Below are 27990 nucleotides of genomic sequence, written 5' to 3'. Positions count from 1 at the left end.
GGAACATGCAACATTTTGATTTTCCTTATTTTTTTCTTGGAGATTGAGTTATGGAAAAAAATAAAAATAAAAAAAAAAAAAACACAAAAAACTAAATTCTGGCAGTTTTTTTTTCCAGTCAGTGTTCATGTGCAAGGTAAATGCAGGCATTTACAGACATGGCAATACCAGATGTTTTTTTTTTTGTTTTTTTTTTTAATTGTAAATCTGTAAAAACTATTTAAATTTTTATTTTTTTCTTTAGTTCTCCGAGGGGACTGGAACTTGTAATTGTTTGATTGCTTACATAGTATACAACAATACTTAAGGGGTGGTCTCGCGAAAGCAAGTGGGGTTATACACTTCTGTATGGCCATATTAATGCACTTTGTAATATACATCATGCATTAAATATGAGCCATACAGAAGTTATTCACTTACCTTCCCTGCGCTGGCGTCCCCGTCTCCGTCTAACTTCAGCGTCTAATCGCCCGATTAGACGCGCTTGCGCAGAAGGGTCTTCTGCCTTCGTCTCGGTCTGGCACGAGCGGCGTTCTGGCTCCGCCCCCTTCTATGCGTCATCGCGTAGCTCCGCCCCATCATGTGTGCCGATTCCAGCTAATCAGGAGGCTGGAATCGGCACACTGACGGGGTGGAGCTACGCGATGACGCGTAGAAGGGGGCGGAGCCAGAACGAGACGAAGGCAGAAGACCCTTCTGCGCAAGCGCGTCTAATCGGGCGATTAGACGCTGAAGTTAGACGGCACCATGGCGACGGGGACGCCAGCAACGGAGCAGGTAAGTGAATAACTTCTGTATGGCTCATATTTAATGCACGATGTATATTACAAAGTGCATTAATATGGCCATACAGAAGTGCTTAACCCCACTTGCTTTCGCGAGACAACCCCTTTAAGTATTGCAGTATAGTGTATTTCTGCAGGCATTCTGTCTAGATGTACTACAGGTTAATAGGCAGAAAAGGCCCAGGTTGACATGACTATCAAATGTCACCCCACAACCTCCTCATTTCAATGTTGCTGTCAGAATTGGCATATAGATGGTTAACAGCTGTGTTCGGAGTTATTTGCAATAGCAGTTACTGAGGCCAAGTGTCGACACTGTTGAACAAAAGCAGACACACGCCGTGTAGAAATTGGGCTCAGTTCCTGCTCCATACAATGTCTGCACATGTCAGATGTCATCAAGGGTTTAGGAGCCAAACACCACAATTACTGGAACCCGTACAAGCCGAAACTGATCGGTGCTAGACGTTCCCCATTGACTATACTGGGGGTCTATGTGGCCTTTGGCATGCCACTGGGAATTTTCCCGGGGTGTATAAGCGGATATTGTGCAGGATCGCGCAGAGGCTCTGAATGGGCTTCCAGCACAGATGTGAAAGGAGCTTTGCGCAGTCTTTCTAGGGCTTACCTTTTTGGTAAGCCCTAGAAACCGTATTTCAGGTGATTTTTTTGGTCCAAAAAGTGGACAGAGAAAACATTGTTTCGCATGTACCCTATTTTAAGGGCAGATCTCACCCTGTCAGTGCAAACTTCTATATTAAAGCAATTCTCTGGTTTCAAAATTCTGTCACAAGACAGAGAAAGCATATTCCCTGCACCTCTTCTGACGCCCCTCTGATCTTCCAGTTTCAGGCCATCCAAGACAGCTGCAGCAATTTGGTGACTACCTAATGCACACTGAACTGCTCTCCGATCGGCCAGTGCTGATCACATGAGCAGCTCTAGCCAATGAGTGTGCAGGTATGCTACAATGGTAAAAACCCCACCAATGTACTGTGGGGATTAGGTAATTTAAAGGATAGACGGTGTACCCTTTCTAGGATGAGTAAAAGTAGGATCTGACACCGGTGGATTGGAAGAACAGCAATTAACACCCCCCCCCCCCCCCAACCTGTGTAGCTGGTAACAGACATTTTATTCATTGCCTTTAAGCAATTGTTTGATTCTCTCAATTTTTAGTGTTTGTGCAAGCATTCACATGGTTCACTGCAAAGAATAGAGAGCAACTCTAAATATCCACAATGTGCATATTTCAAGCTATGCAGACACTACACTGCTGAGCGGCGTAAACCGCTGTAATACTGCCCCCCAAATCATTGGAGGTTATTCCTCCTCAACCCCAGAAATTCCTCCCACATCGAAGAGGCGAGTCTAGGGAGATGGAAGTAAATATCACCAGTGAAGCCTGGTTACCAGTTGTAGGAGCGCTGCTCTGGTCAATGCTCTGTTGCAGTCCAGGCTGCTTAGCTCACAAACTATCAGTAAGGGTCCATTCACACAGGCATACGCTTGAAAGTCGTACAGTTTGTGCATATGTCAGGTTTTTGCGCTTAGTATTCACTGCATGTTTCAATCACCCAAAAAAAAAAAAAAATAGCAAGGAGAACCAATAGAAAAAAAAAATTAAAAATATTTATTAACGCTCCCATAAAGGGATGATTTTGAACTGTAATACAGACCAAAATAGGACATACAATTTTTTTAATGAATTTGAAAAAAAATTGTATGCCAAGATCCATAAAAAATGCAGACATAATACGGATGCAAAGTGTGTGAATGAGCCTTAATTATTAAGCTCAGGGCATTGCCCATGCTGGAGCTTCTTGGCTGGTAGCAGGACCAGCTATGTACAGCTTTCCCTTGAAAATGAATTGAAACAAAGGACATTGGAAAGACCTGTATCTTATTTATATGGTCATGTAAAGGGTATTCCCATCACAGTAAAACATGGCCACCACTGGAATACCTCCCTGTAAGAGGTAAGCAGGGAGAATAGGAACAGCCGAGAGGCTCTGCTATATGAATAACTCTCATAGAAGTGAATCGGAGGAATGGAAACTGTAGCAAAGCAATCTGCACTGTTTGTAAGACGACCTAATATAAATCGCAGAAGACGGCCGCCCAACTGTGTCCAACCACAACATGCAGCCAGGACAGGGGCCAGAACTTAAAATAGGCACTGGTTTCACACACCTATCAGACTTTGCAGCATATCCCTGTGGGTATGTCATAAAAGTGCAGAAGGAAATACTTCTATAGTCCCCTTAACCCCTTGAGTGGCACGCCCGAAAATTTTCCAGGACGAGCTCCACTGCCCATAGCCAAATAGCCCAGAAGATTTCCGGGCTATGTTTCACTCTGGGAGCTGCAGAGCACATTACCATAAGCTGTGGCATTGTGCTCTGCATGCACAGACCCACACAGAGCAGTGCAGGACTTTGAAAAAAGAAGCAGGGAGATATTGGCGATCTGTCGGCAATCTCCCGCTTCTATTTTCAAACACCTGCACTGCTTTGTTTACAGGTTGCCATGGAGACCATTGGCTTTTTAGAAGCCATCGGATGCTCTCTATGGCAGGAAGAGCTGGTGCTTGGCTGTCAGAGGATAGCCAGGCACCACCTCTTACACAGCAGAGAATGAAGAAAACCTCAGATCTCTGCTGTGTTAACCCTTTACATGCTGTCTTTTATGGATGCGGCAATACCAAATATGTATTTTTCTTTTAGGATTTAGATTTTTTTTTATTATTATAGATATGGCAAAGTGAGGGTGATAAACTTTTATTACTTTAAAAAAAACAACAACAAAAACTAAAGTCGCAAAAAAGAAAAAACTATTACAATTTGGTATTGGCATAATCGTACTGGCCTGTAGAATGACTAATAAATTATTTATACGGCTCAGAGAATGCAGTGAAAAATAAAAAAAAACATGCCAGAATTGCAGATTTTATTAATCTTGCCACTAGAAAAAAAAAATTGAATAAAAAGCGATCAGGATTTTACATGTTCCTAAAAATTAGATAAATAATATCCCCGGAATCGTGCCGACTCAGAGAATAATGTTATCACATTATTTATTCTGCATGTTGAATGCCGTAAAAATGAAATCCAAAAAACAAATGGCAGTATCCCCCCCCCCCAATCTCCCTACAAATGTTTTTACAAAAGTTATGCAATACATTATATATACCAAAAATGATGCCATCATAAAGTCCCGCAAAAAACAAGCCCTCATGACTGTGTCAATGGAAAAATGAAAATGTTATGGCTCTTGGAACGTGACTGGAAAATTAGTTGAAATTAAATGATTGGCCCATTTAAAAAACCTGCCCTGGTGGGTACGACAGGGTGGTAAGAAACCCGCCACTGAAGGGGTTAAAGGGCAGGTCTTTTTTCCCCCACTTTCATTTTCAATTTTTTTCTCCCAACTTTCAAACAATCCTAACTTTTTTATCTACTGCCATATGAAGACTTGTTTTTTGCGGGATAAGTTGTATTCTTTAATGGTATTATGTAACGTGTACAAAAAAAAAAAAACACCTCTTAAAAATTTCAAAAGTGGAGTGAAATGTCAAAACAAAACCCAGCAATTCTGCCATCTTTTGGCAGGTCTTGGTGTACACACTGACAAATGACAGAACTATTCTGAAGCACGTGCTCTCCGTTTCTTTAGGCCTCATGTCCACGGGCAAAAGAAGAATTAAAATCCGCAGCGGATTTTAACTCTTCTCCCGCGCACGGATCCGCACCCCATAGGGATGCATTGACCACCCGCGGGTAGATAAATACCCACGGATGGTCAATAAAAGGGATTTAAAAAAAAAAAGGGAGCATGAATAAATCTGGACCATGCTCCATTTTCGTGCGGGTCTCCCGCGGGCTTCTATTGAAGCCTATGGAAGCCGTCCGGATCCGCGGGAGACCTAAAATAGGAATTTAAAAGAATTTACCCATCCGGAGCGGTTCGGGAAAGTCTTCTCTTCCTCACGGCCGGACCTTTCTTGCTTCGGCTCGGCGGCTGTGCCCGGCGCATGCGCGCGGCACGTCGGCGACGTGCCGCAGCCGTGACGAGTTCATCCGCCGGCCAAAAAAGAAGATCCGGCCGTGAGGAAGAGAAGACTTTCCCGAACCGCTCCGGATGGGTAAATTCTTTTAAATTCCTATTTTCAGCGCTCATGTCCGCGGGGCAGGAGGGACCCGCTGCAGATTCTACATGTAGAATCCGTAGCGGGCCTGATTTTCCCCGTGGACATGAGGCCTTAGGTCTGTCTGGATTGTTTAATAAAGGCTGAAAGTTTTTAACCCAACGCTGGACTTACTAGATTTTTTTTCTGTACTATTTTAAAAATGAAAGCATCTTTAGAAAAAAAAAAAAAAAAACCTAAACATTTTCTGCCACCATAACGTTAATTTTTTCCCCATCAACACGTGAGGGCTCGTTTCTTTGCAGGCCATCCTGTAGCTCTGCGAGCTCCGCACAGAAATGTCACTCCCCGCCTGCCGGCTCCAGTCTGCGCATGCGCCGGCTGCCCAGCAGCCGGCACATGAAAGATCTGGGGCCGCGGGAGCTCTCACAGCAGGATCCGACCCGGCCGTCTGTAGGCGGCCTAAGGGTGCTTTCACACCGGCGTTAGGGACAGTTCAAGGTTTCCATCTCTCTGCTCCATTTTTGGAGGAGAGAAATCGAAATCAAAAAACAAACAAACGGAACCGTTTTTCCCCATTGATTTCAATGGAGTTTTTTTAAAAAAAACAAAAAAAAACAAAACAGAAAAGCTTTTGTTTGCTTCCATTCCATCAGCTTTCCTCTTTATGGAAAGAAAAATAATGCTGCAGGCTGTGCCACTTTTCTGTCAAAAAAAAAAAAAAGAACCTAAAAACTTTATGCAGCAGGGAGACGGAAACGCAAAACTGAGCCCTAACAGGTGTGAGAGCAGATTAGGAAGTTCTTCAGCGTGTGCAATAATTAGCTAAAACTAAATTAACTGCATACTGGGAATGAAAAAAAAAAATGCTATACAGAATTAGTCTGTTACTGCTGAATGACTTGTATAACAGTGATATCCAAACGAACCCCTCCGGGTTATGCCTGAGCGAGTAGAACACAAGTACAACAGTTACTATGGTATTCCAGTCACATCAGACAAATGACACTTTATGCTCCTGGTTTAGGGAGAAAAGCTCACAGGGATACAGGGAATGTGTCACTTTTAATAATCATTAATTTTAATGTTTTTCAAATTGAGCAAAACAATGACACCATTACAAACATAAGCAGCACTCCAACACGGCAAGATGCAGCATGCTGCGATTTTTACTCTCTTTGCGGAATATGCAATTGAAGAGCATGTAAAATTGCTTTTTCGCTCACTCGCAGATTCCATTGGCGTATTACACAAAGTGGAGAAAAAATTGCAGCATGCTCTATTTTGCCACAGATTCCGCACAGATGGCCTCCATGTATGTCAAATGAGGCCTTCCAACCCACAGCCCATGCACAATTAACAATGCATAGGGGCCGTGGGTACCTGAGCCATCGCTAAAGGATGGCGCAAAAAACAAACATTTAAAAAAAAAAAAAAAAAAAAAAGTACAGCGCGTGACCGCTGATGAGCCGCTGCGGTCATATGCAGTACAAGAAAATCAGGTACGCATGGTCACCGGCCTTGGGCTGCTATCACACCTGCGCCGTAGATTCGGCTTTCCTGCTCCATTCAGGGAGCAGGAAAGGGGAAACCCGTGGCGGAACGCTTCCATCTCTGGATGGAACCAAACAGCACTGGACAGACTCCACTGACTGCCCGGTTTGGGTCAGAAGAAAAAGTATTGCATGTAGCCCTTTGTCCAGAGGTTCCAACACAGATATGAAGTCAGGCTTAGAAGGCCATGAAATGCTCCACTGGGAAATGGTACAATGCCTCAACAGCGCCACCTATGGGCAAGTTGCCTTCCTACAAGTCAATGTCTGACCTATTATACAAGTCTTGTAAGAATGACTGGTAATATAAGCCAAAGGCCGAGTCTTCTCCAGAAGGTAAGGATAGCCATGTACAGACTGTTTCAGGGTTTCTGCCCCTTTGTGTGTAGTAGGTCTCTGGCTGGGTGAGAGGTCTATGCTGAAGGTCAGACTGGGTACAGTTTATCCTTGTGGAGACCACCTAGGTGGTGTGAGGAGATGAGAAACTGTCCCCCTCCCGACCCACATTCTAGTCCTCTCACCCAGACCCGCAAGCTACTGTAGTCAGTTTCAGGGTTTTTGCCAATTGTCAGTACATGGTTATCCTTTCCTTTGCAGAAGACTCTGCCTATATCCCCAGTCATGTTATATCATCGGATACTGACTTGTAGGAAAGCTGCCTTGGCGTCAGAGCATCTCCCGTTTGCATCCTTGGGTCTTTGCATCGACTCTGATCCTACTCTAAATCCATGGCTACTTGCGTCAAACTGCGAGTTTTCACAAAAAAAAAAAAAAACTTAGTTGTTACATTGTTTCCCAACTTTGCCCATTATGCCTGGACCCTCTTCACCTCAAATAAGGGCACCTGTAAAAGGTGTACGAAGTGCCACTGTCTTAAGACCATGGCACTTTAATTTTAATGGCAAGTCAGCTCTGCTATGTCTGTAGAAAAAACATCCTAAGCCTTAGGAAGCAAGCAGGAAAAGCAAAGGCCCCCGTAGAAGTCTATAGGAGGTGCGCAAATACACCTGGGAATGTGTGAAACACTGTGCAAAACCGTGGAGAAAAGAGCACATCCGGACCTCATTAGGCTAAATAGCCCTTTAATCCATGGAAAGAGGGCGTCGCATATGTGTGAACTGGGCCTGCGTTCCCCAACATTGATCATGCGGAAATACGTTGCGCTGAGACAAGCATTTTTAGGCATACGCTAGTGTGAAGCCGCCCTGAGGGTGGGCATGACGGACCGTCTCAGGAGGCCTGCATGCCTCCCGCTCTGTGCTAGAGATGCAAGATATTCTCAAGTCTTCTACGGCGTGGTCTACATCTCACGCAGGTAACAGGAGGCACACAGGCTTTCCGAGGTGGACTGCAGAGGCCCATCACGGAAGGTCCGGCACACCCACCGCATAATTTGCAGGCTGTGTGGGAAAAACTAAAACCTTTGATTTTACAGCTATGGGTGGGTTACACTCGGCTGTGGATGGTCACCAATGTAAATGTCCATTTCCTCTTTTAAACAGTATAGGTGTTTAATAAACATAAAAATTGTGACACGTTCCCAGTAAAGGGGGTCGATTCACCACAGACAACCCCTTTAATTTTAGAGCTGCCATGGTGATCCGTTGATTGCTGCAGGCCCAGCTCCCAAGACCGCCAATCAAATGCCTGAGTTGGCCGGAGGACGTCCCCTGCAGTAGCCGTTTCAGGGGACATGTAGTATTTCAAGGCAGCCATTCAGATCAGGAGATGCTACTTGCCAGCAGCTCTCTCCTCTTGCTTGTAGAGGGGGCCCTTAACTCGGGGTCCCCATATGACATCCATATGCTCCAATTGGGTATACAGACTTGAGTTATGCTGATGGCACCTCCACTTTTAAGACCAGGTCAATGAATTGGGAATCCGGTGAGCACTGTAATCTCGACAGAGGCCACCAGCATAATGCAGTCCCCACAGATTTGGTATCCAAATGACTAACAAAACTGTGCTATAAATATAGGAGCTGAGATCAGCAACCACAAACCAACTGAAAGGAAGACGTTCTGTACCCATCCTCCCAGAGAGATAGTAGAACACACAACGGTGCGGAAGTTAAAACAAGAACATTATACATTGTGGGATACCAAACGCTTGAGACCAAGAATGGCCTTATTACCTGTAGAAGCACAGAAACCAGCATTGTAGGGGAGATCCCTGTCCATATACAGCAGGACACTTTAATACAGGAGGTATACATGATCCCATTTAAAAGGGAACCCATCCCCAGGTTCGGGCAGCGTGGGCCTGGGACAGATAAAGGCCTGAATGGACATACGTTTTATGCTGAAAAACTGCTTAGAAGTTTGACTGGAAGTTCAGCAGGAATGGGGCAACGCATCCAACAGGTGGGTTGCAGCAGGCTCAATCCGCCCACGTAGTCAACAATGACAGCCTTCTCCCTATACACTAGCAGGGAGAGAAGCAGTCACCCTTGATGAGGGCAGGCAGAGCCAGTGCGGCCGGCCTCTGACTCAAGAACTCCGAGTCAAACCTTGAAGTAGTGCAGCAGCCCTTCAGACTCTGTATGTAGGAGGCATTCTCTAGATCAGGGGTGTCAAACTCACTTTCATCGAGGGCCACATTAGGCTTCTGGTGACCTTTAAAGGGCCAATTGTAACACAGTATAGTAAGGGCTCGTTCACACAAGTGTATTTGCGTACAGCACGATTACCCCATCTGGTAATCAGTACAGTGGCGAGTGGCCGTCAGCACGCCGCGGGCCACATAAAATGAGACAGCAGGACGGATTCGGCCCGCGGGCCTCCTGTTTGACACATGTGCTTTAGATAAAACTGTACAGTAACGGACGGAGGCTGCGCTTAGTATAAAAGGGACATAAAGCCTCGGTGCACCACACTTTAGGCATCGTTGCGGCATGCCGATTTCAGATGCCCAACGTACAGGTCCTCACACCTCATGCACCACAGGGTTCATTGGTGCTACAACTCAGACTGTGAGGAACTGCAGCGCAAAATATATTCAATATATATATTTCGTCTGTCTGAAAGCCGCTCAAGGCTGTGTTGATGCTTGTTACAACTAGATACAGAATTGAAAAGTTTACAGTTAATTTTTTGCTACACTAATTTTAAAGGAGCGGCCCACTAACATTATCTCAAATTCACAGGATAGGGAATAAAAGGTCTGATTGGTAGAGGTGCAACAGCTGGAACCCCCAGTAATTCAAGATCTACGCACCCCAAATCCCCCACGAGATTGGAGCAATTGTGTGCATGTGTGACCAGCACCTCATTTACTTCTAGGGGACAGAGGGAGATCGATAAGCTCAACAATCTTTCTCAAACCATAGAAATGAACACAGTAGATCTCCTGCAGGTTGCCACCGCGCCACTCACATGGTGCATTTGGGGCACACTGCTCACAATCGCAGGGGGTTCTAGCGATCGGACTACCACCGATCAGACCTTTATCCCCCATCCGGTGAATAAATGCTATTACTGGGAAAACCCCTTTTAAATTAAAAACCTAGATGTCACAAGTAAACAGAATATTCAGGTTTAATGATTTAGAAGAAACAACTAACGCAGTTTAAAGGGCCTCTCCTGCCACTTCACAAGACATCTCACTCAGACCCAGCTCTATAGGAAGAGCAGAAACTAAACAGCGCTGTGACCGATGCTTCAATGCCATCTAATGGGTCAGACATAACTACGTCCAGGTTGTACTCTTCTGGAAGAGAACTAGTGGTCCTACATCCCCAGCATTGCCGGTAAGACGCCCCACACCAGCCGCATCTCTGCAAGGAGAACCAAGACTTTTCAAAAAAGTGTGACAAAAGGACTGGGCATTTTGAAATCCCTAGTTTCACCCTACATCTACCATCAGACGTCCCAGAATTCACCACCAGCACACATAAGAGCAGAGCGCAGCTCGGAGCGACGGTCCGTATCTCACTTTTTTTTCCTGCCTCTGGAGAAGCCTGGGTTGGGACAAGTGGGACAGCTCCACCACTACAACTAGGACCTCCTGGGACTATCAGGACATTCACAAGTTAGGGAAGAAACACCAGCTGGAAGCCAAAGACTGCTTGGATGAGCTTGTGAACGAAAAACCTACTAGAGGCTATTCCAGGGCTGCCTGACATCACAGATGAGACTGTATGGAAGAACATGGCTTACAACAGGCACAAAGACCTGGTGTCCACGTCAGGCCATTAAAGGGGTTGTCCCGCGCCGAAACTGGTTTTTTTTTTAACACCCCCCCCCCCCCGTTCGGCGCGAGACAACCCCGATGCAGGGGTTAAAAAAACAAACCGGAGAGTGCTTACCTGAATCCCGGCGGTCCGGCGTCTTCATACTCACCTGCTGAAGATGGCCGCCGGGGTCTGCTCCCTCCGTGGACCGCAGCTCTTCTGTGCGGTCCATTGCCGATTCCAGCCTCCTGATTGGCTGGAATCGACACGTGACGGGGCGGAGCTACACGGAGTCGGCATTCTGCACGAGCGGCCCCATTGAAGACAGCAGAAGAGCCGGACTGCGCAAGCGCAGCTAATTTGGCCATCGGAGGCCGAAAATTAGTCGGCACCATGGAGACGAGGACGCCAGCAACGGAGCAGGTAAGTATAAAACTTTTGATAACTTCTGTATGGCTCATAATTAATGCACAATGTACATTACAAAGTGCATTAATATTGCCATACAGAAGTGTATAGATCCACTTGCTGCCGCGGGACAACCCCTTTAAGGGGAGCCCAACCTGCACAGACGTCCGAAACCAGGTATTGCCTGAGGAAACAACTCTACACCTCTTCTGGCAGTGCCCTGTTGGACGCCCTGGAATATGTACCGAGACTGTTCCCATGAGCAGCCTACACACTACTCTATGACCGTCCACACAGTTGGGGCCACTGAGGAAGGCCTGGTGCCTTATGAACGGTATTAAGGACACTTTGTGGCTAGCCAGGAGATGCCTTGTCATGAACTGGGAGAGGATGCCTGTCCAGGACTTCTGTAGGCTGATCCACACCTACTAGGAGACTATCAAGGATATCCGGAAGTTTAACAGAACTAATTCCCCTTTCCTTTGGCAAGTGGGTCCTTCAACAAAGAGTTGGGTCTGCAATTTCCCCACTTCCCCCTCTCCCACCACCTATCACTTGGCTACAGCTTGTTGATTGACTTGTACAGCATAGCTTTATTGTAACGGTTGTAGGGCAGCACCTGACGTACAGGATAGGATCAGTGCCTCCTCTGTATTTCACTTGTGCTACATAGTAAGCGGGTGCGTAGGGTAGGATGTTTATTGTTGTGGGACGAAGCATGTGCTGCGTCGCAGTATACGGTATGCGTCCGATTGTGATAGAGATTTTCAATTAAAAAAAAAATAATAATTCACTCAAAAGGGAACCTGTCATCTGCCTAAAGCACCATAAACTAACTTAAGGTGCTGTTCGAAGTGACCGAGAGCCAGGGCCTGTAATTTTTTTTTTTTATTATTATGCTCACCTGCTTCCCGATTCCCTCCGCTGACGCCCATGCTGTGCACAGAAATGTGCTCATGTTTCTCCATACAAGTCTATAGGAGAGCGTGCACACAGAACTCTGATACAAAGTAACGATGAATCATTAACCCGTTAATGACACAGGACATACATTCTGGACACGTATCTGCAGACGTTAACCCTTTAAGTTCTGCATTCAATTCTGACAGTGGCATTTAAAAGCCCGATCAATGTTCAGGGGTCTTGTACAGCCCACCACAATGAGATTGCAGGGTGCCGTGTGGTTGGCATAGCAACTGGGGGCCTTCTGAAAGCCCCCAGGGCTGTCATTGCAGATCTTTTTTTTTTTTTTGCTGTAACAAAAAAAACAAAAAAAAACACAACTATATAAATTTGTTATCAATGTAATTCTTCCAACCCACAGACCAAAGTTATCATGTCACTTTTGCTGCGATGTGTACAACATAGAAATAAGACCCTTTAAAGATGTCAGAATGGTTTTTTTTTAATTTTCATTTCATTGAGAATTTTTTAAAAGTTTTTCAGTACATGTTACATTACACAGTACCATTGAAAAATACAACTCGTTCTGCAAAAAACAAGCCCTTAGCTGAGCTGATGGATAAAAAAAGGCCTCGGTCCTTAAGGGGTTAAACAGTGCTTAGCAAGAAGTTACACTTATTGCCCGTTAAACATCTTTAGCAGTGGACATGACAATTGCAAAAAACAGGAAACATCTGCTAAGGTTTTCTTACGAGATGCAGAAGCCTCTAGCAAAGACAAACCCTCAGAAGTACAAGGATAAAGTCAAAAACTAACAATTCTAAAATACTAAAGGGGTTATCTGGCCTTTATAAAGGGATGGTCTGAGGGCAGGCCGTATGATCTCTGGGAGCCCAGCCCGGGAACCTTCCCAATCCGCTAATTGTGTGAACACAGCAGCAGGTTCAGAGTTTACAAGCTAGTAGAAGCCTCTTCATTCGCTATGTGTAGCGTCCATACTGCAGACTGCAGTACTTGGACCGGCCACTACAAGCAGCGGCTCACCAAGCCATTTCATTACTTCCTATACATTTGTACGTAGAGTGAGTGCGCACAGTATATAGTGACAGCTCATGAATATGGTGTAAGATACTACAACGTAACGATAGCGGATTGCTGCTCCATAACATTTAAACTTCATTAAAGTACCTTAATCTAGGTAAACAATTAAAGGGATGTCCATTTGTAATTATTGATAGCCTAACATAGCCAAGCTAATCCATAGATCAGCAGGTTCTCATGGCCAGAATTTCCACCAATCAGCTGGTTGGATGCACTTCTGCACTGACCCGATTTCTCTAGAAAGCAGCTCCATTCCCAGTGCAGTGGCCAGGCTTGGTATTACAGGCAGTTTCCACTGGTCCTCCACTACTTTACAGGCTGCAGTTCCACCCAGCTTAGAGGTGGTCACGGGCACTGTAGTCAATAACTGCTCAGCGATTCAATGCTGAGCTCTGTTATTGGCTGCAGCACCTGCAACATCCTGGAAGCAGATTGGGAAGGCCTGTAAATGTGATGTCAGAGGGGAGACCTGTACCTGCTGCACGGGACACAGCAGGAGACTATAAGGCAGTTTGGTATTTTACTGCATGCAGAACAGACTATTACTAAAATTATATATCAGACAAGCCCTTTAGGCTTAGGCAATTGGCAATGCATTGATTCTCTTTCGCCACAGTTGTGAAGGGGCTAGCTTTTTGTGGGACACCCTGTAGTTTTATTGGGAATTTTTTATATGGCAATCAGGTTTTTTGTTTTTTTTTAATTTTTTTCCTGTAAACCGGCTAAGAAAAAAAAAAAAAAAGTTCAATTCTAGCAGTGTATTTTTTCTGGCAATATTCACTGTGCGGAATAAACACCACATTACTTACAATGGACTTTATGAATGCAGCAATACCAAATCGTTTTTTTTGTTTTGATTTTATTATAAACATTGAGAAAAGGGGGTTTTATACAACTTATTACCTTTTACTTTTTCTAAAGCATTTTTTTTTTTTCAGTCACCATAGGGGACTTGAACTCGCAAGCACACAGTATAATAAAATAACAATGACAGCAGAATCTAAATGATTAACAGTCACAATCTGCGTTATCCCTGAATTGCAGCCGCTTTGGCTGGGTGTTCGCTCTCAGACACCCAACGGCAGCCACGTGAGGACGTACCGATACGTCATGGAGCGGGAAGGGGTTAATTGTAGATTTTGAATTTATCTCTTATGTAAATGTGTCGCTCCAAACTTAGTGGCCTTGGGGCTCTCACACAAGCGTTTCCCGTGGGCGCATCTCCCGTGTGCAGCAATACACATTGTATTGTGCACTGTCGCTTGCCGTCAAATCTCCATACACCATATGGGTGTGTACGCATGTGTAATACGCGCCACAATATAGCGTCACTCACATTTCACGCTCTGTGTGTGGGGCACCGTTGAAAGTAGTGTAAAATTTATAACCGCACATTACGCCTGCAAAACCCGCCAGCGTAATACATGGTAAACACTTAGGTGAGAGAACCCTTAGGCACAATTTATCACCTTAGTGACATAACGAGAACTAGTGAAAGAAGTTTCCCTTTGTCTTCAAGCAGTCAGAACTTCTTACATTGCTTGTCAATGTAGCTGGATGAGATCTTGTATTTTGCGGTACAAGTTTTAGTTTCGAGAAGAACTAATTGCAGGTACATCTAGAATATAGCATAAAAAAAAGTGTATTTTCCTGGGGGTAAGGAAAAAGGAAAGCCATTTCATCCCTTTTTTCTTGGGATTTGTTCTTAGTGTTCACCAGGTGGTATAATGTGTTACCTTTAGGCTGCCTATCCACGGGTATTGCGATATTCCGCGGCGGATCTGCCGCCGGGGAGCAGGAGCCAGCTGACTGTTCTCCGCGGTGAGCCTACCTGACAGATAGGCTCACCGTGGAGAATTGCGGCATGCTGCGATTTGCCACCCGTGAATGGAGAATCGCTATGATTTTCCGCTCGTGGACAGGGGGGGGGGGGGGGGGCTGGGGGGCAGCACTTTCCATAGCAATGCTATGGAAACGTTCACTGCATTCCCAGCGGCCAGATTATCGCCGTGGGGAAGGCAATGAAAATCCGCCCGTGGACAGGCAGCCTTATTCTCATTACGATTATGAGACCACCACATTTATACAGGTTTTATTAGGTTTTACAACTTTTGCACATTTTTGCTTTTTTATTCCCATTTTAGGGAAAGGAAGATGAACGGCTATTTTGGCACTTTTTTGTTGTAATTTCACAGCATTCACTGTGCTGGTAAATAATGTAATAGTAGGGTATGTTATGGATGTGCAGATTACAGTGTTTTTTGTTCTTTTTTTCCCCCCCAGTATTAAAAGCAGCCTTGTGTAAAGGTGGGGGGATTTCTGAAACAATGTTTAGATGCCTCGGTGAGCAATGACTGCGGCATCTGCAGGGTTAACCGGTGCAGAGGAATGATTCCATGAGTCCTCATCTCTTCCCTCCCACTCCTTTTCTGAGAAAAAGACCCCCATATGTGACAATGAAAAAGCAAATCTGCTCTCCGACTGATGGACTTCTCTTAGTTATCGCTCCCCCGTGTCCCCCTCTGGGACAGGGGAAGAGGCTGCTGCTCGGCCCCATCTGCTCTGTACATACAAAAATGACAGCTGGAAAAATCAATATTCCTGACCCCACTTCAAACGGCGGTAGCTGCATTTCTATCGGTGCTGCGGATAAACTTTAGGCCGGCTTCACACGGACGTACTTGCATGTGCAACACCCAGATAATAGAACCCATTGATTTTAATGGGCTCGCTCACATTTCCATATTGCGTGCGCATTTTGGTTGCAAAAAAAACCAACATGTCCTATTTTTCTGTGTATATACACGCACTAAGAGGTCACTGTACGGCTGGGTTCTCACAGGGCGGAATCTCGGCGGAAATCTCGCGGTTTGGCCGCAGCGAAAAACCGCGGGATTTCCGCCGGGAGAACCACTGCTGCAAAACCCACGGCGGCTTTGAAGCGGCCCGGCCGCTCACTCTTCCGTTGCGGCCGGCGCTCCCATAGGAGGAGAGCGCGGCCGCGGCGGAAAAAGAAAAAAAAAAAAAAAAGACATGCTGCGGTCAGCAAATCTGTGCCGCAGCTTCTGCCGGCTTAGCTGCAGCGGATGCGGATTTGCCGTCCAGTGTGGACGAGATTTCAGAGAAATCTTAGCTGCCGCATGCGGATTTGCCGCGGCGGATTTCCGCACGGAATTTCCGCGGCACATCCGCCCTGTGTGAACCCAGCCTACAAGTCAATTGGGGAGCACAAATCGCACAATACGCAAGAAGATGCATGAATCGCTGCGTAATTGCGCTGAAAAAGGTCTGGAGGGGTATCGTCTCTCCTTAAGGAGAGCACCTAGAAGGTATGTGGAGACTTAGACCACCTGCAGACGACCAGGTCGGATCTCGCTGCGAGAATTCTCGCAGCAGGATCCAACCCGTGTTTCTGCAGGGACCAGCGCAGTACTCACCTGCTCCCGTGGCTCCGGCTCTGTGATGTGCCGCATGTGCAAAGCGGAGCCAGCGGCCGGGGAGTGCTATTTCTGTATGGGGCTCTGTGCGGACAAATCACGGTCGTCTGCACAGGATTGCATTTTCTAACGCAATCCTATGGCAACTTCCATGGGCAGAGATTCTGCGGGAAATCCCGCAGCGGAATTTCCGCCTGTGCGCAAGGGGCCTTTTAGGACCATGCATGGGAAATATGCAAAATGGAACAATACCTCTGCAGCACTCCTTCAAATCAATGTCAGACCCTTTAAACAAGTCTGTAAAACAATGATTGGGATTTGAAAAGCAGGGCAGAAATCCATACACAGATAGCTGTTTCAGGGTTTTTGCACCTCAGTGTGTAGTAGGTTTCTGGCTTGTGACGCTGGAAAAAAAAAAATCTAACTAGCCATTTCAATTGGAGCACTTGTTTATGAGCACAAATGAACATGCCTTGTGGGGGCAAAAAGTACAGTAAAATACTCCAATGCACGTGCAAGAGGAGAAAAAAAACGTTAATTCCGCAAAAATGCGGAAGCCTTAAAAACAAGAATCTGGGCTTTAAATGACACCAAAGGAATGTTGGTGGCCCTAATCGTACCGGAGTTACAGCTGTTTGACGTTGAATGAGCTCTGTTCATCCAAAATGGTCATGGGTTCTTGCTGCAGAACGAACAGCGCTCATCCTAAACTGTAGGGGGTGAAATAGCTTCTTAATGAAGATTACTGGAGAATGAAAGCCTGCCTGGGTGGTTTGCCATTTACTCAGGGGACAGCCATATTTCTGTCATTCCACCTGTAATGCACCTTATTCTCCACCAGGAACACAGCTTGTTGAGCGGCCATTCAGCTACATGCTGTCCTCAATACAAGAACAAAGTCAGTCTACACAGAGCCGTTACCAGTTTTAGCACATTGAGGGTCCAAAGCTGGGGACCCCCTTTACTTCATTCATATGTCCTAACAGGGCATTTGGATAGGGGTTCCCTTTAAGAGACAACCCCTTTAAATTGAAGCAGAAAAGAAATACAGAAATATTCCATATGTGATATCCTGACCCAAGCTCCCAGAATGCACTGCTCTCCTGAAACAAACATCCTGCATTTAGCTTTGGGTATGAGGAAAACTTTCTGCAACTAAATAGTTAAAGTTAGAGTCTAGTATATATAATAAATAGGTGTCTAAAGCTCCGTGCAGATTCCTGTCGGCTCGCTCCATTATAGATGCTAGAAAAAAAAAACACATTGCGGCATGCTGCGCTATTTTCTCCGGTAAGATGACAGAACCCATTACAGTCAATGAGTTCCATCAGGCGCCGCTGGGTTTTGTCATTTTGACAGATCCGGCAGCCGTTCCACAACAGAACGGAAACATGAACAGAGCCTATATGGCATCCTCCCGCGGTGACCATCTCGGTGGGCTTCTCATATCCCAAAGCATTAAGTGTGAGCAACCGAAATAAAGGAGCACAATCAATTATGCCCCCATACAAACATTACTTAGGCTGCCTTCACACCGGCGATTAGAATTAAAAAAAAAAACAAACACGCACAATTTCCGTGCCATGCAAGAGTGAGTGAAAATGCATTATTATGAAGCCAATGATTTTTAGTGGTTTCATCCACATTTGCGACGTTTTCTCTCGTGATGAGGAGGGGGGGGGGGGGGGGGGGGAATTGCGGTATTCCCTATATCTTTCTGCATCCCCCCCCCCCCCCTCATGTATCACTATGTAACCTCTTATCGCATTGTAATGGACAAACGTGCAATGCGTTTTTAACATTAGAAACTTTTATTGACTTTCGTACCTAAAAGCACAAAGAAAAAAAAACGCAGGAAAAAATATCGCGATCGCTAGTGTGAAGGAGCCCTGTACACAACGGAAAAATGCAGATCTCTACAATAAATACGAAAGCAGAGTAGGAGTGAGGTCTAATAAGACAAGACTCTCTTAACACTTGGCGCCTTCTTGCGCAATACTTGTGATAATCTATGTTGTACAATCGGCACACGGGGACAAGAGAAAGTCAAGGCCAAACGCGTAAGCTACAGGGGAACATTTCGGCTAAAGGAGGACTGTTTTAGCCCATTAAGAGATGATTAGTGTCCTTATAGGGTTATTTTAGGAATTTCAGGATTGTCATTATCCATGCCCTGTTAACCCTTTAACGCACAGGACCTAAGAACTCTATCCACAGCTGATCATCTACGCGAGTCCCATTTATGCGGGTTTATCGGTGTTTTACAGGATGTCCGTGATCATGAATCATGATCAGCCAGTAATTGGTAAACTGGTATCCACAGCACAGTGCTTCTACATCCCATCCCAAACCATGTATAAGCCACCTCACTAACTAAAACCCTCTTGGTTCAATAACTAAAGACGGCTTTATTGCCTACTCCATGTGATATGTATAAAGTATCCTAACAAGTATTTGCGTCTGAATAGGCGATACAAGTCGCCCCTTCTCATTCACTAACCTTCCGTCAATCATTATCCGTGTAAGCACTGAAAGATGATGAAACAATGGCACTCCCCTCCCCCTTCCAAAAAGGAAAAAAAAATGGATTCTCTAATGTTTAATTATGGTATAGCTATGTGCCTGCAAGGGATTTGTTCAGCAGTCCCAAGGTATACAGATTAAGAGGGAAATCTGCCGTCTCCACCAAGGATAGCAGCGTCCTTACTCACATGCAAGGCGATGATTGGAGAGTGGATAGATGCTTCCCTTCTTCTCTCCGAAGGTATGTGGCACATGCAAAAAAAATATTGCTTTACAGGAGGAAGGGGTGGGTGGCTGATGGCACTGGAGCAGCATGCAAGGGGTTAAGCACAGTTCAGCTGCCAGAGGGGGTCCCTGACCTATACCCCCCCTCCTACTGCAGATGCAATGGAGAGCTGTTGCTAGTTACTGGAGCTTATCTGGGGGAGGTGTGTCTTGTGTAGACTTTAAGTCCATCTCCATTTACCCTAGGTTACAGGCTGAGAAGAAGCAGAAGACTGGAGATGATGCAACCCTTCAGAGCAATTAAGAATTTAACACAATATCCCCCAATCCCCCAGTGACAAGTCCAAAAGCTTATACACAGCGGACTGGCATGGCCAATGACAGAAGCCGTTTACGAGAGCGGGCACAGCGCCAGCTGTAAAGGAGCGTGCTTCACACATCAACACGTCCTACTACTTGCCACCCGCTGCCAGCTATTATTATATTGGGTGGGGTTGCAATATGTACAGATCCGGGGCACAGGTTGCCTCCGACCGGCTGGGATTAGATAAAAATAACTCGCAGAGTAAACCAGGCTGTGTTTTCAGTATGTAGTATATAATCTGCACCACCCAAATAAATCCAATGATCCACATGACGGGGATTGTGTTTACCAGATGGATACAAACGTGTCTACAAACAATCCCATACCTAACGGCGTCATTGAGAACTACCCGCGTGACCTAAAAAAGCTTTACGAGGTACTCGCACAATTAGGAATATATACAGTAACACGGGGGAGGGGTGGAATCCTGGCAGCAGATAGAAGGGGTTAAACCAGCCATGGTAATCCCGGTGGCATACAAGGACTTGCACTTTACATGAATCCTGGAGGGTGATCCTCTGTCTTCAGGCCCGGTAGTATGTTATCATACTCTTCACATGCTATATATGACCCTCCACATTAGTAGTAGATATCTAACGTGATGGGACAAACAGTGAATAGATTGGATATTGCAGAGTTGAAGGTCACTGACGACCCGCTATGTAGATTGTAGCTTCTGGAGCGATCGCAGCATAGAATAGCATTCTAAATCTATATACCGAGGATCGGATCCTGGATAAGAACGGGGCAGACCACCTACAGCCGTGATGCACCTACCATAGGCACCCAGATGGTAAGGGCTCATTCACACCAGCGGTTTCCCTCTGTTCAGGCTCCGTGCCTTTTTTCGAGCAGAGAAACATATTTAAACGTTTCCATTTTTCCCATATTGATTTCAATGGGGTTTTAACCCTTTCTCTGCCATTATACAACGGCGCTATATGCTGGCTAAAACCAGTACTGCATTAGGTGATACGTTGGATAGGCTCCGACAGCAGAGGGGCTGGCAATATACAGTAAGAGAACCCCGACGGACGTCTTCCAACATTGGAGCTGTACAGCCTTAAATCAATGTCTTCAGACGTCACAGTAGATTGGAAAGGGTTAAGAACAGAAAGCCTTCCCTTTTGCTTCTATGGAGTTTTCCAGGCAGCGCCGGAATACACTGGGGTTGGAGTGGAAGCCATTGCTCCATCCCCTGTGTAGGTGACTGGCACAGCTCTCATTGAAATTAATAGGAGTTGCGCCTGTAATTACAAGCACCGTCCATTAAACAGCATCCGTTCCCACCCCATTAACAGTAGGTGCTGCCCGAAAAACCCTTCAATGCACAACTATTTGTAAAAGACAGAAGCCAAATTCAGCAAGACTGTAAGCTTTCAGTTTAGGTTCTGCTTTTTAAAATGCCACTGAAATCAATGGGGGGGGAGTAGGGGGGGGGGGGGAATAGAACCGTTTAATTCTGTTTCTTTGCTCCAGAGGGAAAGCGCCCGTATGAATGAGCCCTAACACAGCTTAATGAGGCTCAGGCCACTCTCACACCGCCACTCGAGGGCTCCGCATTTTTACCGCAATTGTGAGCTGCATTTTTGAATGCATGTCCCGGCATTTGACAGCGCGATTTAACGCACGCCATCATTGTGATGGCTGATGAAGTGCATTAAAAAGCGCAAAAATAAAATAGACAGCGCTCAAAAATTATGCCGCTAAAGGTGCCACGTTTCCATGCAGATGCACTGCGGATCATCTTAATGGTTTTTTAATGACTTGTGGGTGATCGTGGATTGTGCGTTTTCATCTCCCATAGAAATTAATGAAGCATGCTGCAATTTTAGATCCGCGCAAAACATCTGGAAAGCACCTAAAAATCAAATCCGCAGGGTTTATTTTGAATTGTGGACGCCGCATTGTTTCCTATGAGTGGCTAGAGCCGCGGTTCTTCCACGCGGGAGATCAGCACGGATTTAATAAATCAAATCCACACATGGGCTGCGTGTATGAGCCTTTATAAATACAGAGATGGCTCTCAGATGATACAAATGTATCAAAATAGAATCCAAAAGGTTATGTAATTGTAACAAGTATAAAAGGTAAACATGGATCTCCTGCAATGGCAGTCTACAGAGGGTGGACAGACAACGGTCTGGGATGATTTAGTGATCCGGCACTGAGCAGGGGGTTGGACCCGATGACCCTGGAGGTCCCTTCCAAGTTTGAGGAGCGCAGCCTCATCCAGATCAGGCAGTACATAAGACGGCGAGTGGTCAGGTATTCACTACATCTGGTGTATTTGTCCTCCGATGCGTACATGTTCCAAACTAGTTTCATTAAATAGCCTGCGAAGGGGCGGGATATTCCCGAAAGCTCGCTGTAACATCATGCATTTTTGTTAGCCATTACAAGGTATCATATCTACAAGATTATGCGGTTTCTTGCTCTGAGAACAATCACACTGTTCACAGTCAAGCACCACAACATATTAAAGCCCTATTATGTGACCAGCTGGTTACCCGTCAGTCCCGTCATACACAATGCTTTGCACCATGGTGGCGAGATGGACAATGAAAGGTAGTAAAAATAAATGGCAGCACTTGTATATGACCATCAGTTTAATATTACACAGTATATCGGTAATGTAAGGGGAGGGGCAGTATGAAAAATAAATGGTGGAACTAAAGGTCTTTCAGAGGAAGTCTGGTCTGGATGAGCGGTGGACTTCTGGAGGTTTCACGGTATTTTGGTGCCCAGGTATAATATTCTAGTACAAGGTGGGGGCTGAGGCATATTAACAGGTGAGGATATGCAGGCACAAAATACTAGGTACAATACAGTGGCACAAGGGGGGGAGGGGGATCAGGTACACCACGGTGGCACAAGGGGGGGAGGGGGATCAGGAACAACACGGTGGCACCAGGGGGGGGGGGGGGGGAGGGGGATCAGGTACAACACGGTGGCACAAGGGGGGGGGGGGGGGAGGGGGATCAGGTACAACACGGTGGCACAAGGGGGGGGGGGGGAGGGGGATCAGGTACAACACGGTGGCACAAGGGGGGGGGGGGAGGGGGATCAGGTACAACACGGTGGCACAAGGGGGGGGAAGGGGGATCAGGTACAACACGGTGGCACCAGGGGGGGGGGAGGGGGATCAGGTACAACACGGCGGCACCAGGGGGGTGGGGGGGGATCAGGTACAACACGGTGGCACCGGGGGGGGGGGGGGGGGGAGATCAGGTACAACACGGTGGCACAAGGGGGGGGGGGGGGGAGATCAGGTACAACACGGTGGCACCGGGGGGGGGGGGGGGAGATCAGGTACAGCACGGTGGCACCAGGGGGGGGGGGGATCAGGTACAACACGGTGGCACCGGGGGGGGGGGGGGGGGGATCAGGTACAACACGGTGGCACCGGGGGGGGGGGGGGGATGTGTTGGGGACATCAGGTACAACACGGTGGCACCGGGGGGGGGGGGGGGATCAGGTACAACACGGTGGCACCGGGGGGGGGGGGGGGGGGGGGGGGGAAATCAGGTACAACACGGTGGCACCGGGGGGGGGGGGGGGGAGATCAGGTACAACACGGTGGCACCGGGGGGGGGGGGGGGATCAGGTACAACACGGTGGCACCGGGGGGGGGGGGGGATCAGGTACAACACAGTGGCACCGGGGGGGGGGGGGGGGGGGGGAGATCAGGTACAACACGGTGGCACCGGGGGGGGGGGGGGGAGATCAGGTACAACACGGTGGCACCGGGGGGGGGGGGTGGCGGAGATCAGGTACAACACGGTGGCACCGGGGGGGGGGGGGGATCAGGTACAACACGGTGGCACCGGGGGGGATCAGGTACAACACGGTGGCACCGGGGGGGGGGGGGGATCAGGTACAACACGGTGGCACCGGGGGGGGGGGGGGATCAGGTACAACACGGTGGCACCGGGGGGGGGGGGGGGGGGGGGGTTGGGGACATCAGGTACAACACGGTGGCACCGGGGGGGGGGGGATCAGGTACAACACGGTGGCACCTAGGGGGGGGGGGATCAGGTACAACACGGTGGCACCGGGGGGGGGGGGGGGATCAGGTACAACACGGTGGCACCGGGGGGGGGGGGATCAGGTACAACACGGTGGCACCGGGGGGGGGGATCAGGTACAACACGGTGGCACCGGGGGGGGGGGGGGGGATCAGGTATCAGGTACAACACGGTGGCACCGGGGGGGGGTGGGAGATCAGGTACAACACGGTGGCACCGGGGGGGGGGTGGGAGATCAGGTACAACACGGTGGCACCGGGGGGGGGAGATCAGGTACAACACGGTGGCACCGGGGGGGGGAGATCAGGTACAACACGGTGGCACCGGGGGGGGGAGATCAGGTACAACACGGTGGCACCGGGGGGGGGGGGGATCAGGTACAACACGGTGGCACCGGGGGGGGGGGGGATCAGGTACAACACGGTGGCACCGGGGGGGGGGATCAGGTACAACACGGTGGCACCGGGGGGGGGGGGGGGGATCAGGTATCAGGTACAACACGGTGGCACCGGGGGGGGGGGGGGGGATCAGGTATCAGGTACAACACGGTGGCACCGGGGGGGGGGTGGGAGATCAGGTACAACACGGTGGCACCGGGGGGGGGGATCAGGTACAACACGGTGGCACCGGGGGGGGGGGGGATCAGGTACAACACGGTGGCACCGGGGGGGGGGGGGATCAGGTACAACACGGTGGCACCGGGGGGGGGGGGGGGGGGGAGATCAGGTACAACACGGTGGCACCGGGGGGGGGGGGGGGAGGGGGAGATCAGGTACAACACGGTGGCACCGGGGGGGGGGGGGAGGGGGAGATCAGGTACAACACGGTGGCACCGGGGGGGGGGGGGGGGGAGATCAGGTACAACACGGTGGCACCGGGGGGGGGGGGGGGGGATCAGGTACAACACGGTGGCACCGGGGGGGGGGGGGGGATCAGGTACAACACGGTGGCACCGGGGGGGGTGGGATCAGGTACAACACGGTGGCACCGGGGGGGGGATCAGGTACAACACGGTGGCACCGGGGGGGGGGGGGGGGATCAGGTACAACACGGTGGCACCGGGGGGGGGGGGGATCAGGTACAACACGGTGGCACCGGGGGGGGGGGGGGGATCAGGTACAACACGGTGGCACCGGGGGGGGGGGGGGGATCAGGTACAACACGGTGGCACCGGGGGGGGGGGGGGGATCAGGTACAACACGGTGGCACCGGGGGGGGGGGATCAGGTACAACACGGTGGCACCGGGGGGGGGGGGGGGGGGATCAGGTACAACACGGTGGCACCGGGGGGGGGGGGGGGGGATCAGGTACAACACGGTGGCACCGGGGGGGGGGGGGGGGATCAGGTACAACACGGTGGCACCGGGGGGGGGGGGGGATCAGGTACAACACGGTGGCACCGGGGGGGGGGGGGGGGGATCAGGTACAACACGGTGGCACCGGGGGGGGGGGGGGGGATCAGGTACAACACGGTGGCACCGGGGGGGGGGGGGGGGGGAGATCAGGTACAACACGGTGGCACCGGGGGGGGGGGGGGGGGGGGAGATCAGGTACAACACGGTGGCACCGGGGGGGGGGGGGGGATCAGGTACAACACGGTGGAACAAGGGGGGGGGATCAGGTACAACACGGTGGAACAAGGGGGGGGATCAGGTACAATACGGTGGAACAAGGGGGGGGATCAGGTACAATACGGTGGAACAAGGGGGGGGATCAGGTACAATACGGTGGAACAAGGGGGGGGGATCAGGTACAATACGGTGGAACAAGGGGGGGGGGGATCAGGTACAATACGGTGGAACAAGGGGGGGGGGATCAGGTACAATACGGTGGAACAAGGGGGGGGATCAGGTACAATACGGTGGAACAAGGGGGGGGGGGATCAGGTACAATACGGTGGAACAAGGGGGGGGGGGGATCAGGTACAATACGGTGGAACAAGGGGGGGGGGGGATCAGGTAGAATACGGTGGAACAAGGGGGGGGGATCAGGTACAATATGGTGGAACAAGGGGGGGGGATCAGGTACAATACGGTGGAACAAGGGGGGATAAAGTATAATACATTATTGTGAAGAGAGGGGAAGGTCAAGTTCAATACATTAGTAAAAATCAGGAATAATAGGGGTGGGGTAGTCAAATATATACAGCAGTAGAAAAAGGGGGTCAGGTACAGTATTACATTTTGGTGAACTATCAGGTGTAATAGCAGTACAAGTTGGGGGTCAGTATACTACAGTTGGGGGGATGTGTATCATAGCAGTATAAGAAGGTGGGCAGGTACAGTATATCATAGTTTGGTGAGACATCAGGTATAATATAGGAGTACAAGGAAGAAGGGGCAGGTCAGTCTATTACAGTTGGGGTGGGTCATGTATAATAGCAGTACAAAGACAGGGTCAGGTACAATGCATTATTACAATTGGGGGGGGCAGAGATATAATATACTAGTAGAAGGAAGGGGTCAGTATATTACAATTTGGGGGGGTCACGTATAATAATGCAGTACAAGGAGGGGTCATGTATAACAGCAGTACAAGGAGGGGATCATGTATAATATAGCAGTACAAGGAGGGGATTGGTATATTACAGTTGAGGTGGGGGGTTATGTATAATATAGCAGTACAAGGAGACGGTCAGTATATTACAGTGGAGGGGAGTGTGGCACAAGTCATAATATACCAGTACAAGGAGGGGGATCAGTATATTATAGTTTGGGGGGGGGGGGTGACATAATATAGCAGTACAAGGGGGGAGCGGTATATTACTATTGGGGAGGTATAATATAGCAGTACAAGGAGGGGGTCAATATATATCAGTTGGGGGGGGGCACATAATATAGCAGTACAAGGGGGGCATATATAATATAGCAGTACAACGGGGGGGGGGTCCAGTATATTTCAGTTGGGAGTCAGTACATCACAGTTGGGTGGGGGGGGGGGGTCACATATATAGCAGTACAAGGAGAAGAGCAGTATATTATAGTTGGGGGGGGAGGGAGTCTGTATATTACCGTTTGGGGGGGGGGGATAATTAAGCAATACAAGAAGGGGGTAGGGGGTCATGTGTAATATAGCAGTATAAGGAGAGGAACAGTATATTACAGTTGGGGGGGGGGTCACAATATAGCAGAAGGCGGGGTCAGTATATTACAGTTGGGGGTGGTCATGTATAATATAGCAATACAAGGAGGGCATCATGTATACTACAGCAGTACAAGGAGGGAGTCAATATATTACAGTTGGGGGGGGGCACAAGATAGCAGTACAAGGAAGGGAGAATCATGTATAACATAGCAGTACAAAGAGGGGGTCAGTATATTATAGTTCGAGGGAGACAATATAGCAGTACAAGGAGGGGGGCAGTATATCAGTACAGAGTGCAGGTCAGCCACAGTGTCAGTTGCTGGGGGAGGTGAGGTACAATGTCAGCAGTGGAGCATGGACCTTCCCCCACTCCCAGCAGGCAGCTCCTCGTGCTCCGGCACTCGCAGAGGCAGCTATGGGGGAGAAGTTGCAGGAAGCCGCTCACAGTGCGGAAGTTGTACCCGGAACCTCCAGAGCTCTCTGAGTGGACCGTGCCAACCCCTGTGAGGAGGGGGAGCCAAGCCTAGTCCCGGCCGCTGGTCAGCACGCCCGGACAGTGCCACCCTCCCAACCACTGATGGGAGCAACGGTCGCTCCCCCCGCCGCCTGTGGTGCCGGCCAGGATATAACTTCCTAGTGTCGTGTACACCAACGGTCCAGCAGGAGCGCTCCATCCCGCAGGGGGGGCACCGGCCGCGCTGCTCCTAGTGAGTGAGTGAGTGAGCGAGCGAGCGAGGGGGGAGGACCGGAACTTCTCCTCTAACAGCCGCGCCGGCCACCTACCTGTCAGCCCGCAGCCGCGGGGGATTATTAGGCCACTACTAGCAGGAGGTTTGTTGTGCTTCCGTCCTGTCAGCCCGGACCCTCCGCCCCTGTCAGGCGGACAGTACACACAGCCACTCACACGTATCTCTCACCTACACAGTGGATGAGCCGGTGCCGCCAGGAGTCGAGTTCCCGCCGGAATCCCTTCCTCTCCGCCGTGCACCGAGGGCTCCGGCACTGGGCAGCCATTCTGTCGGTTCCCTTTTTCCATCTGCGTCTGACGTCACCGCTCGTCACTAACCATTCACTCCTCGCACAGGCACAGGGCGAAGGGGCGGGGCCAACAGAGGTGATTGACAGAGGCTTCGTCCAGTCCTGTCGCTGAGAGGGCGGGGTCACTTTCTGATTGGCAGGTCGGGCTGTCAGCAGCGGTGTGGCCGGGTGGGACAGTCAGTGCGAGGTGACAACGTGTCGTTGTGATTATTGTCCTTGTTAA

General features: G+C 48.9%; 1 protein-coding gene across 3 annotated transcripts in view; it reads right to left on the bottom strand.

Moving 5' to 3' along the window:
* Positions 1 to 27782, bottom strand: part of LCORL (ligand dependent nuclear receptor corepressor like) — a 78305-nt gene extending 50523 nt beyond the window's left edge. For 2 of the 3 annotated variants that reach the window (XM_066573238.1, XM_066573239.1), the window contains exon 1: positions 27647 to 27782. In XM_066573238.1, coding sequence (XP_066429335.1) covers positions 27647 to 27743 — 97 coding nt within the window. In that variant the 5' untranslated portion in view covers positions 27744 to 27782. The remainder of the gene's footprint in view (positions 1 to 27646) is intronic. The other variant, XM_066573237.1, reaches the window with a different exon arrangement.
* Between the last annotated feature and the right edge of the window lie 208 nt (positions 27783 to 27990).

Source organism: Eleutherodactylus coqui, chromosome 7, assembly GCF_035609145.1.
Source record: "Eleutherodactylus coqui strain aEleCoq1 chromosome 7, aEleCoq1.hap1, whole genome shotgun sequence".
Lineage (NCBI taxonomy): Eukaryota > Metazoa > Chordata > Amphibia > Anura > Eleutherodactylidae > Eleutherodactylus > Eleutherodactylus coqui.
This window is presented reverse-complemented; position numbering and strand designations above follow the sequence as displayed.